The 12,992-nt window shown below is 37.3% G+C and overlaps 1 protein-coding gene across 2 annotated transcripts in view; it reads right to left on the reverse strand.

Moving 5' to 3' along the window:
* Nucleotides 1–8,376, reverse strand: part of LOC145678399 (ubiquitin-conjugating enzyme E2 R2) — a 175,075-nt gene extending 166,699 nt beyond the window's left edge. Inside the window, exon 1 of one of the 2 annotated variants that reach the window (XM_081748485.1) lies at nt 7,869–8,376. In XM_081748485.1, the coding sequence (XP_081604611.1) occupies nt 7,869–8,045 (177 nt within the window). In that variant the 5' untranslated portion in view covers nt 8,046–8,376. The remainder of the gene's footprint in view (nt 1–7,868) is intronic. The other variant, XM_081748484.1, reaches the window with a different exon arrangement.
* Between the last annotated feature and the right edge of the window lie 4,616 nt (nt 8,377–12,992).

Here is a 12,992-nt window from a genome sequence, read left to right on the forward strand (position 1 = left end):
TATGAAATAAATAAATGTTTCAAAATGTCTTGTATGAAATTAACATCTTCCAGCGTAAATAAACATCCCATATTTTCTTCATGAGAATACGGGACACCTCAGACCCCCCCCCCCCCCCATCAACTTTCCAACACAATGCAATGAACTGTAGTCTGGTTATGAACAAAAGTATAATAGGCTGTGGTGGCTCAGTTGTAGAGGGTTCACCTCTGGTGCATGGGGTCCCTAGTTCGATCCCAGCTCGCGCCAAGTGAGCTTTGTGGTGGACAAACACCTTGTGTGTGGGTTTTCTTGGGATTCTTATATTTCCTCCCACTGTCTTCATTCCGTCATTTCATTCATTTCTCATCACACCGTCACCTTGAGCATAGCAGGCATAACCGTGAGACTAAAAGATTTCATTTTTTTTTTTTTTAAAGAATATAACGGTACGTAACGTTTGGGCGCGGACGTTTGGGCCACGCCATTTGGGCACTGGACGTTTGGGCGCGAAATCATTTGGGTGCCAGACGTTTGGGCGTTAGGTAAATTAAAAAGTCATTATGTTAGGCGCTGAGTACTAAGTTCGAATCAAGATATCACAAGGTGTCTACTGTAGTAGAAGTCCTTGAATTATACTGGATTTTGTTTTACATACTAGAAATACTAGAATTTCAAAATTCTAAAAACTGAATTAACAATTAAATTTTGTGAATTTAAGTTTCAACTAAAGTTAAGTGTGTATTTTATCTGATAACTTTTCAAGCCAAAGGTAAGTAGACCAGACTAGATATGATTGATTGTATTACACACATAGTGAGCCTATTCCATTAAAAAAACTTAAAGCAGGCCTTCTACTGTAGTTCTGCAATAAGTGTGAATGTCAAACACATTTCTAGTGGCTAAATGACCAACATATGTACACTTAACTATTATTTTTCACTTTGAAATAGTTCTTTTTTTCCTTTCGCCACTTCCTTTAGTGCAGATTAAATGTTTAAAATGGGACGAAAAAAATATGTTAAGTTTTGATTTTTATATTGGAATGTTAATTTTAAAAAAGTTATACCAGAAATACGGCATACTGCAGTTCCTAAACTCAATATCTTAGACACGCTGTATTAACATCTTTCCCTCAACTCGATTAGGATTTAGGATTTTTAAATTTCTGCTCTCGGCATCTAAGGCCATTTAGCCCGTCACGTTTGAGGGAGCACACTATCCGGGGAAAGGGAAGGAAGAAAGGATTGGGGAAGGGAGGAAGCGGCCTGGACCTATAAATTAGGTATCTCCCCGGCATTTGCCTCGTATGAATGAGGAAAACCCAGGAAAACCTAATTCAGGGTGGCTGGCCTCAAAGAGCGTATTACACTTTTTCGACCAAGTACTCCCACCGGGAATCGAACCCGGGACTGCTCGCATCGAAGGCGAGAGAGTTAGCGACTACGCTACGCCGGGCCGCTTCTCTTAACTCGAGTGCGCGGAAATCTTTTATTGATAGTTCTTTATTGGACTTAAGGAAGAATAGAGTTTGACAAATGTATTACGAAAGGAAACGAATTTTAATATTCATAAGTATGTAATTATTAACTTCTTTAAAAAATACAAAAATTAAATCAATATGTTTTAATTAACATTAAGAAAATTAACAGTTCATCTGATTCCTTTATTTCCTAGCTTTCTTATATAATACAAAAATTAGATCAGAAGTAAAAGAATCGTGAACAAGCGAAAAATCAATCCATGACGAGGTTAGGCAACAAATGCCACAAACGCATTAAACTATTTAATTTAGATGAATAAATAAGATAGAGATAGAAAATATACAGATAAATGAGATGAGATAAAGATAGAAGTGTAGGAAATATATATATATTGATTCGCGCTTAGATTTCAGCGTCTAGCTTACTTTATATGTCGTAAATTGTGATTTTTACTATGTACCTCGCGACCAAACGTCTGGCGCCTAAACGGCTTTGCGCCCAAACGTCCAGCGCCGAAACGTCCGCGCCCAAACGTTCTGTTCCGGAATATAATAGGTGAAAGTTCACTAAGCAGCAGCTGCTTTTCTCTCTTCGTACCCCGCAATTAATTGTACGGACTGAAGATGCCTAAAAACTTAAGATGTGCTATAAAAAATGCTTTACAGGAAAACAATATGGAAATTATTTAAATCAGTGGTACAATCTACCTTCAATATTCTTCGCGCGTTTAGCAGTATTTATTTACATGGCTGTATTTGCCAAAATTACGTTCGTCAGTTTAATCTGATGAAAAGCTGATTTTTCTCCTTGTGTCGTGTGTAATTGTCAGATTTCCATTTTTCTAAGACCTGGACCAAAGCACAATTCTATGACCTAGCCTCTGAAAAAGATTATAATTCTCGTTAACTTATCTAATGTGTAGCTGAAGAAAAGGTTAGTGATCTTCCCTGTGTTTGTAAATGTAGAAACACTCAAAGCCATATATATATATATGTTCCGGAGAGTATCCGAGTTTCCATAAAGTGCAATGGAAAAAGTAGCATTTTAAATTTCGCTCGCTATCAAGTCGAACAGGGTGGTGTAATAACTTCCTCGAAACTGTTACATGCAACACCGTACTGTTCATTCACTAATTACAGGATTTCCAGCCAATGTCAGATTATTATTTTTTTTTCACTTTTCGAATAAGCTGATATTGATAGCAGAAATGGAACGGAGTTAAAATACGGGACATTTCCCTGTCCCGACTAAATTTACGGGTCGCGGGACACTCGGGCCCAAAAACGGGACGTATGGCAGGCTTAAGCGTAAAATAAATAGTTTTATTGTTGAAGTATTCATTTCCGATCCTTCTGCGTTTAATTTCCCGAGCACTTCTTTCACAGCGTGTACATCAAAACTTCCACTAGTACGGAAATTTAAACTCAGCACTTGAAATAGTAAGCGTTACATAGTCTTCGGAACCCCGAGCATTAAGCTTCTTAAATTTGACAAGAATTTTTACGCTATTGCTGGTGTTGATTCTACAGAATAATTATTTGAAGAGTAGCAACAAATGACTGGACTAAACTGTTATTGCTGGAAAACCAAATTTTAGTTGAAGAAACTTGTGTTTTACATCAAAGGTAAGAAATAATCCTAATAGTTTTACTAATGTATTAACATATGTACTATTAGTACCGGCACCTATGACCTTAAACCCGTCAAATGTATGAGTGATAACGTCCCTTGGTGTCGACGAGCACACTATTCACGGAAACTATTTTCTAAAGTACAAAATTGCTTATTGTACTTCAAATAGGCTTTCAGCATAATCCATACATTAATTTGTTCTATAACTATCTCAAGCTAAGGTATTTTTTAAAATTCATTCAGTGTATTCAGAACTTTATGAAGATCGTATGTTGAATGTTGTTGTCTACCTTAACGTGAAAGCCTCTAATTCGCCCAAGGAAAGTCTAAAATCTGATGAAAATCACTTACAATGTGATCACCTTAGTTGTATCAATAATATATTAACAAATAGGTCAAAAACCCAGGTGGGTTTTAAAGTGGGTTTTTTCAGGTGGGTCCAACCCGAAAAAACCCACTGGGTTTTTTCGGGCTGGGCCCGCTTGCGCAAACCCTGTCACTACATGATCAATATTAATATAATTGAAGTTTCGAGTAACCCCCAGAATTTCTTGTTAAAAGGGTCCTGACAAGCAAGCTAAATACTCCACTCGAATAACTCCCTAGCATTTCCTAATTCCATTTCTAGCATTTCTCATCCTTTTATCTCCAGTTGTTTGTGATTTATAGGCACTGGACGAATTTACAGACTCACTCTGTATATACAACGATAATAGTTAATCGTGAAGAAGACACAATACAGTACCTCAGAAGGCACAACACTTCTCTCTGGTGCGAGGGGTTCCTGATTCGACCTCTGCCCATGAGTTTATGCTGGGCAACATCGTGTCCATGGGTTTTCTCGTTTCGTCTCGTATTCTCAATGCACGAATTATCATTAATCATCCTTCTTCTTTAGCCTAAAGAGCATAATCGTGGAACATCGAACTACAAATTTCGTTAACTGATTAATTTTAGCTTTTATTGAAATAGTTGTACAAACCTGCTAGTTTATTTTTTAGAAAGTATATACGTAAAAGTTCATATATTTTCATATTTTAGACTTTCGATTTTCATATTTTCCTATTTTTTTCTTCATACTTTGCCCTTCTAGGTATTACTTCAATTTGACACTATTTACTTGATGTTAATAGTTGAAATATCTCGCATTCGTACGAAGTATTCAACTGTTCTCCAACAATGTCAACAATGGCAAAACCAAACGTTAAAAGAAAGATTCCAACCCTCATCTGCCCCGTAGCAACTAGATACGCTAACCGACTTGATTATGTCGCAAAGTAGTAAACCTAATTTATATTAGTGAGTTTCCCGTTGCTTTCTCTTCCTTGCCTGATTCTTTGATGATTATTTTCTTTCATCCAATATATTTGTGGCGTCTATAATTCAAATATTTGGATACGGTATGTTGCTTTAGTAACAATTCTCGCGTTTGAATCAGAATACGTAATCTCTATAGGTCACCTGATTATTCCCATTGATTGCGGTTGAAACTATAGATATAATTTAGTGACCGTTTATTTTCTTACATAATGATTCCCTTTGCGCGAAATATTGAAAAACACTTTCTATGTTACTTTCGACTTAAGAATACACACTAGAGACAAAAGGAGAAAGCTTATGATTTGGTTTAATATACATGATGTAATGTACTATATTACATAACTGTGACATATTTCATGATTTTCTTACATCCATATTCTTTGCAATACAACGCATACATTTTCGTAAACAGGATTCGAACCTACGCTAAAATGACGTTCTGCACGCAATTCCGTTATGCTGACCAATACACCAAGAGGACTTCACTCTAAAATTTGTTCATTTGTGTTTGAAGGATTATTTGTGCCGAAGGAATAACAGCACACGGTCAAGAAAAAAAAAATTAGGGTCTACTCCAATCATGGCAAAGACGCGCCTCGAATGGGCACGAGACCTAGAATATTGGACTGCTGACGAGGGGAGAATAGTGTTTAAGTGATGAATCATGTATCTTTGTGACTGATGAATGTTCACAATATGTGCGACGTTGAGCTGGGAGGAATTCAAGTTGGAATGTCTAATAAACCGTGAAGCATCCTACCTCAGTCATGGTCTGGGATGTGATCTCTGTCTTCGGGCCTGGAAGACTGTATATAGTAAAGATGACAATGAACCACAACCAATACCTACAAGTGTTTCAAGAAGAACTTCTTTCCCAGACTGCATTCTGGTCTGACGACGTATAATTCATCTTTATGCATGATGGAGCCCAATACCACCGGGTTAAAGCTGTGACAAAATTATTCGAGGACAACGAAATTATAGTGTTCTTCCGTGGCCCAGGCACTAGTCCTGACATGAATCCGATTGAAAACTTTTGGAACTTCCTGGAGAAAAAGCTAGAGAAGAAGCATTAGAACCAAACTTTAATTGATCAAGGAGATCAATTATTTGTGGTATTGCGATGCTGAATTGAAGGCAAAATGGGTAATAGTTAAGAACAGCTACTTCTCATCTCCCGTGCACGAGGATACATCTTACTGTTGCACTACCTAAACACCCTAAGTACAAGGGCAAGAACTCAGTCTATTACCTACTTTTTAACATCCTAGATAGTCAATGAATAATTCCTGAAAGTATGGCGTTTCTCGTCCTTCCCTAAATGGGAAGTACGGCTTCTTAACTATAACCATTCACACTTTATAGTAATTATATTTGAATGTTACGCACGCATTTGTTTTACTGACATTGAAAAGCATATGCCACACACACTAGAAATTAGGACAGTTACAAAGAAGTAATATGGACTAGGTTCGAACGTATTTTCTCACGTAATATTGTAAGAGCAGTAAAATATTCAGAAACAATGTTGAGTCTAATAATTTGAACACGTCTGTATTTAGTACTTTTTTGGATGCCATTTAGTATCTCTCTCAAAGCTGTACAACACGTAAGACATACAGGTTTAAAGCGTTTTGCAGCTATCTCGTTTGTGTATACACACACACCCCTAACGCGCCTGCTCCCTCGCTTCCGCTCAGGCCTCCTGTTGTGCTTCTGCCCCGACGCAGATAGCATTCTTGCTTTTTAGTGGTAGCCTAGCAACTTGGTTCGTGTTTTATGCACTGCAGGTTTTACGCCATAGATCTACACTGTTTTTAGGCTATTGTTTAACTTTGAGGGGCCAGCCTTTTCACCTACTTTTTGCGATATTTTATTTCGATTTGGTCGTTTTATGGTTTATACGTTAATTTAGGATCCATAGTATAAGTAGTAGTAGTAGAAAGAGGAGGAACGGCTTAGAAGTCCCGTAGGGGTTCGTTGAGTTATGTTATCAACATAAAATGGGCATTCACTTTCACTTACCTTTATGGTTTGTACAGGTCCCCTACTGCCTCAAAAAATTATGTACGATACTTTGACTACTTGAACACCACTATCAACTCATTTCTCCTGTAAATCATCCTGTGTTTTGTCGGTTTCGGTCCCCTAAACAGCTACCTGTATTTTGGACAGTAATCACTACCAAGTGAGCCCGGGTCACAACCTAGTAATTTGGTGAATAAACTAAAAAAAAAAATAGTCTTTTGTTTTATTTTAATTTCGTGAGGTTCAGCGATACAGCACCTCTTCCCCGTGTTTTCATCAGATTATTTAATTTTGGGTTAAGTTTAGAGTTGTCCCTTCGTCTTTTATAAAAATTAGGAAAATTTACAGGAAAAATGAGGTAAGAAATTGTGATTTGGAGTTCTTTCTTGATGTTTAGGTATGTAAGTTTGGCAGTAAACTTATATTTAACACGAGGAAAGATATGTGGAAGTTAGTACTATTTGCAAGACGCGGAAGGTTCGATGATTCAGCAGCATGCCGATTTTATGTCAAGAACAGAACCTAACGAACCCCTGCGGGGCTTCTAACCCGTTCCTACTACTACCACTACTCCTACTATTACTTATATTATGGATCTGTATAGTAAAACTGCACGTTTTAATGTTTTTACTACTTTTTTTCTAGGTTTGGAACTGGAGGGGCAACTCTAAACTTAAGCCTTACTTTTACTTGTTTGCAACATGTAGTGTGTGTAAACTTGACCAGCACCAAAAATAGTGTTTAGTCAGTTGGCACCCATATCAACATACTGTACAATTCTTTGGGCATATGCCACGAAAATATGAATGCAGAATTGCTTAGAAATTCAATATTTTTTAACAAATGTTTTCTTTTAATGTGACGAATAATGGTAAGTTTTTAAACATTAATTTTGCTGGCTTCCAATCGAATTCACCTATACCGTAAAGAAAGCATATTACTGTCTCCATTAATTCAGTGCCATGTTGCTCATTGCAAATATTTGGTCCTTTTCAATACACGCTCCACCTGCGCATAAATAAGTAGCATCTTGTTTAAATGAGACAGTCGAGTAGGCGTAAGTAGGATCGGATTACCTTATGGTTTAAAATTAAGTCTGTAATTTCTCGTGTGTGTACGAGTATTGTTTCCGAGCGAAAAATGTTGTTTACCCAAAATACCTGCAAAAGGACAAATAGTTAATTAATTTCAATTCTTGATTAATTATTCATAGTTGCTTTCAAACGTAATTTGCGCTACTATTTTAATGTCTCGATTTTTTTAATCAGCACTGCTAATGGAATCAGTTCAGACTTTCCTTATTCGCACATAGCAAAAGCTCCATTAAAAAGTCATCAATATTATTATATTATTTTACTGTTCACATGATTGAGATTCCTGCCCATATTTCAATAAATCATTTTAATACACAAATATTAGTCTTACCTTAAAATATCCACCTTGATATAATGTGTCAGGTGGACCAAAAATTGCTACTTCCCATTCGAATAAATTGTCTTCATTAGCAAGTTTTACGCGAAACCCTTCTACTGGTTCTTCTTGCAAACTCTTATATTCTAATGCTAAAGCTCTTAAAGCACTACTTGTAGGTTGCTGAGCCATTGACGTTCCAAATTTTGTTGCTAAGACTTAAAAGGTAGGTAACAAAGAAAAATTAACAAAACATTAAGTTCTCGCTCCTCCTCTCACAAGAAAATGGCCAGTCTGATTCAGTACGACCTCTAGGTTCGTGACGTCAGTCACACGACTAGTCTTCCGCTTAACCTTCTAACTCTCCAACGGGCATTACCTTCACTTCTGGTTGATACTTTTCGTATTATACGTACTTAACAACATTCTATGAACATTTCTCTCTCATGTATATAACGCATTCAAAAACTCGCTCCGCAGTGGATTATATCAAAGACATACACTAGCTTTGCTCCCGTCCTCTTCCCCGCAAAATCAATCGCAGCTTTGGGACATACCGTAATTTTTCAATTTGAAAGCTTTTTTTTTTTTTTTTTTTTTTAATTCTGATATGAGGTACAAATATTATAGAAAAGATAACGAATTTGACATTGCATAATCATATATCATGTACATACAGGATTAGTTAACTTTATTTTAAATGTATTATTCAGCACAAAGAACTCAAGCCTTTCAAGAAATGGAAAATAACTTATGCTGCCAACACTGCTCAAACTATTTCTTCAATTTCAATTTCTCAATTGATTCTGTAAAAATCATTTGATTCCATACATTTTAACGTACATAATTAACAGTGAAATTCGAAACGGATAAAAAAAAAACTAGCGAATAACGAAAAGCTAACAAACCGCATATCTAATGTATTTATTATAACCTATTTACAGGCACGTAGCCAGGATTTCGTGAAGGGGGGGGTCCGTGACATGAAATACTGTGGTCATCACAAAAGGGGCTCTATCACTCTAAACTATTTTACTGGAACATATATTGGTTCTTTTAGTCAGGACTTCGTAACGGGGGGGGGGGGGGGGGAAGTGACATGAAATTCTGAATGCCCAGGAGCTCGATCTATCTAAACTACTTTACTATCAATATATATTGGTTTCTTAGGACAATAAAATTAGGATATGTTGGCAAGTATTTTAATAACAAAATATGAAGAAATTTCGAGCAAAATAATAAAAAAAAGTATTGAAAAAGATTTTGCAATATTTACGTCCTTCTCCTTTCGTTATGACCTCAATTATTATAAAAAGTACATACTTAATACTGTCTTGTAAACTATCTTCTAATATAAATAAAATAAAGAGCTTGTTTGTGTGTCTGTCTGTCTGTCTGTGTGCGGCCTGGGGACCAGACGACTGGACGAGAATTACCAAATTTTAATCACGAATACCTTGGTCCAGGCTCCAGACCAGAGTTAAACGTTTTTGTCGAAATTCGAACCAGAGGGCGTTTGCCGGGACATGTAAAAGTAGTAAGAAATGGCCGATATTTATTTATTTATTTAACAAATACCAGATACAGCTCAGAGGCCATTTTACATTGGATATCCAACAACATTAACAATGGAAAGGATTTGGGAAGGAATCGGCCAGGGCCTGTTTAGTAGGTGCCATCCCGGCATTTGCCTTTTAGGACTGAGGGAAACCCTATAAAACCTCAGTCAGGATAGTAGGCAGCGGTATTCGAAGCCATGACCTCCCGAATACGAAGCCAACTCTCTACCACTTGGGCCGGGAGTCAGCGGGAGGTGGATACCGAGACATGTAAAAAATAGCACAAAATGACCGATATTAGTATCAAATCCATAGTTTTCGCGGTCGCTGAGATCAATGGTGATACTCCCACAGGCGTTGACTTCCAAATACAGCCCCTGTGAGAAGCATGTGTATATTCAACTACTTTTACAATATATGCGTTCCTTTCTCTTTTGAATCAAATGCTAACAGAATTTTCTTTCAACATATTTTTTGTTTTTATTATTCCGTCAACTACTGTCGGTTCCAAATGACAGGTTAAAGGAGCAACAGAAAATTGTTCTTGAAATAACATGTCTGATACTGCAAGGGTGCGATGACGAACAGTTATGATTAAAAATGTCCACGCTGTTACACAACGGCACTTATGCTTTCGAAAGCTTGAAATCTCCCTGACTAGTAGCAGGAATTCTGAGAATTCCATAACTTTTCTTGAAATTTCAAATTTCCTGACTCTTCCAGAATACCTCGCTACCATATTGCACGTAATACAAATCTCCTCGTAAGAAAGAGTTAGCAAAAGCTTCCTGTAGTTTTCTTTTTAATTTTAACGCTAGTCCTTCTTTTTGTCATTTCATTTTGTTTTATCCTTCCTTATTTTTTTATTTCTGGTCTCGAAGGGGGGGGGTCCGGACCCCCCCCCCTTGGCTACGTGCCTGCTATTTATTAACTTCTAAAGTAAGGACACGATAATAATTTCACAATGCACTGAAATTCAAATATGCATTCGAATTTCGACCGTTGCTAAAGTAAATGTGTAGTAATTCATTCGACCATTCACTTTCAGCACCAAGGCATAAATTTATTGTTTTACCTAGAATTTGAGTCACGTTTGCTCCTACGGGGAATCGAACTTCAGTAACTGCTAATCCACGAGATAGCTCAGGAAAGAGTGAAGTTCAGTTAGTCTAGCGTGAATTGAGTTTACTTAACTTCTCGTGAGTGTTCTGTGCCTTGAACCTACCTAACTTGATGGATGTCTATTCTCTACTTGTTGGTATTTTATAATTATTTATTTAAATTACAACTTTGACATTTACATACGTATTTCTCTGTAGCTGAGCATGTTTGCTTTTACATCAATATTTCAGAGCAGAGGCGGACTGGGAATACGAGGGCCCACCCGGAGAATGACGCTTAAGGGCCTTGATGAATACCGAGTTGGTCTGGAGTCTGGACTGTCCTTTTAGGAATGAACCCTTAGCTGGATACTTGGATGGCTAAACTCCTGTCACGAAATGTCAAGTTGTATATTCGTATCTATAGCCAAGTATTATTTCGCTTTCTTTATTTTCTAGTCTGAAAATCTTTGCAATGAATTTGTACGTGCGCCTTCAAAGCAGCGACTGTTTATATTGAAAGATATCTGAATATAGTCGTTGAGCCAGAATCCAAAAAATAGGTTTTTGGTTTCATCTCTAAGGAATTAATGATATATATCTTTGTGTATTCACAGTGGTCCAAGGTGTTCATCAAATGATGATACCCTAAAATTTGTGGTAGCTTAAAGCCGCCATATTGAAAAATGGCTGCCATGTCTACATTTACGAGGTTTTGCGCATTTATCTCATAAACGGTTCCTCTTATCGAGAAAATGAAGAGGGATGAAATTGAAGAGGATAAAATTTTGCACATATTATGTTCAGTAATATTTTTTATTAGAACCAATCTATTAGGAGATATTTGCGATTAAAGGAGAAACGGCCTTGTTTTAAATTGTAACATTTATTATTTTCCCTGGAAATATTTTACCGAGATACATATTTCTGAAGTATTTAATATTTATACTAATAAGTTCCTTCAAAAATTATCCATGTTAGTCTTCATCTTCACTGCTGTCGTCATCAGATGACAGTCCAGCGTCGAAATCAGTGACTTTTTCATAGTTGGAACAGGTCTGTATTTTGCACATGTCTGTACATCTGAGACTGTTGGAAAGGCACACACATGAAGGCATGGCACATTTTCTTGGACAAGAACATGACATCAGTTCCAAAACAGCTTCAGGGGCAGGAGAATCCATCCATTGTACTCCCAGACAAGATCTTCCCTCACTGTCCGTTGTAGAAATCCAGCCATGGTCCACTGGGGATGGAAGCTCTGGATCAGCTTGTAGACATTTCTTCCAAACGAGGGTTTGGTAGTTTGCTCTTCTTATATGTTGATAGAGCTTGTTCCGACATGGAGGAAGGCTATGAGATTCAACAGACACCTTTTTAACAGAAAATATGCTGTAACGCAATTCATTGATGTCAGTGAACTTTTGCTGTCTAGAGTAGAGCTAGCAAACAAAGAACTCAAGCTGCTTCTTTGTTTCCTCTGGTATTTCAGCTTGAGTTCCAAGAATACTTAAAGCGGTTCTGAGTCTAGAATTTTGAGTCATTATCTTGTAGGCTGCAGATTTCTCCTTGCCTGCAAATGCACGTACTGCATCGCACCCAGTAAATGAATAAAGTCCGGGCAATACTTTACACACTTCTTGACCTAGAAAAGCATTCATCTCTCATGTTGTAGTACTTTACTCTGTCACTAGATCCACATTTTAGAAATATTGATCCCTTGTACTTTTTCAACTGTTCTTCTATAGCAAATAATGTAATAACAGCAACATCTGTGTCAACGGAGTTAATAATTATCTTTCTAAATCCCGAAAAAAGAGCATGATGTACGTGAAGAAGAAGTCGGGCATCCGCCTCTTCTTGGAAACATGTCAACTGAGGAGCTTCTTGTGCCAGTTTGCTTGTAATTTTATGGGACTTTTCTTCACAAGTAACATACATAACTCGTGTATTCAGCTGATTAAGATACTGCACGCCCTGCCACTCTTTACAAATGAAACGTATAAGTTCTTTTTTGTTCTCGTCATCAGATAAAAACTGCTTCCATTTTCGGACTGAATGGGCAGGAGTTATATGTTTCACTTTTATAGAATCACCGACAGCTCGATGTTTTTGTTCGCTACTTTTTATAGACACTTGTCCGTACGTATCAAAGACAACGTGAATTGTCTGAGAAGATACGGCTTCTTGTAATATTCTCGAAAAGAGCTTGTCAGCTACTTCGCCAAATGTTTGTAGTCCCTGTGGCAGACACATTCCATCAAAGATGTTAACAGCGTCACTAGGAATTTGCCCATCAGTTGCAAAGTCTTTGGTCAGGACTTCCATCAGTTTGGACTTAGCAGTTTTTCGAATCGAACTATCAGGAGTAGCCAAAGACCATGGAAGAGGTCCCAGAGTGGAAAACGAACTCTGTGTTATTCATCTTCACTCTCTCTCTTCTTCAAATCAGAGAACGTCTTCAGCTTCTGCTTCTTGAG

Source organism: Thermobia domestica, chromosome 2 (assembly GCF_964235325.1).
Source record: "Thermobia domestica chromosome 2, izTheDome1.hap1.1, whole genome shotgun sequence".
NCBI lineage: Eukaryota > Metazoa > Arthropoda > Insecta > Zygentoma > Lepismatidae > Thermobia > Thermobia domestica.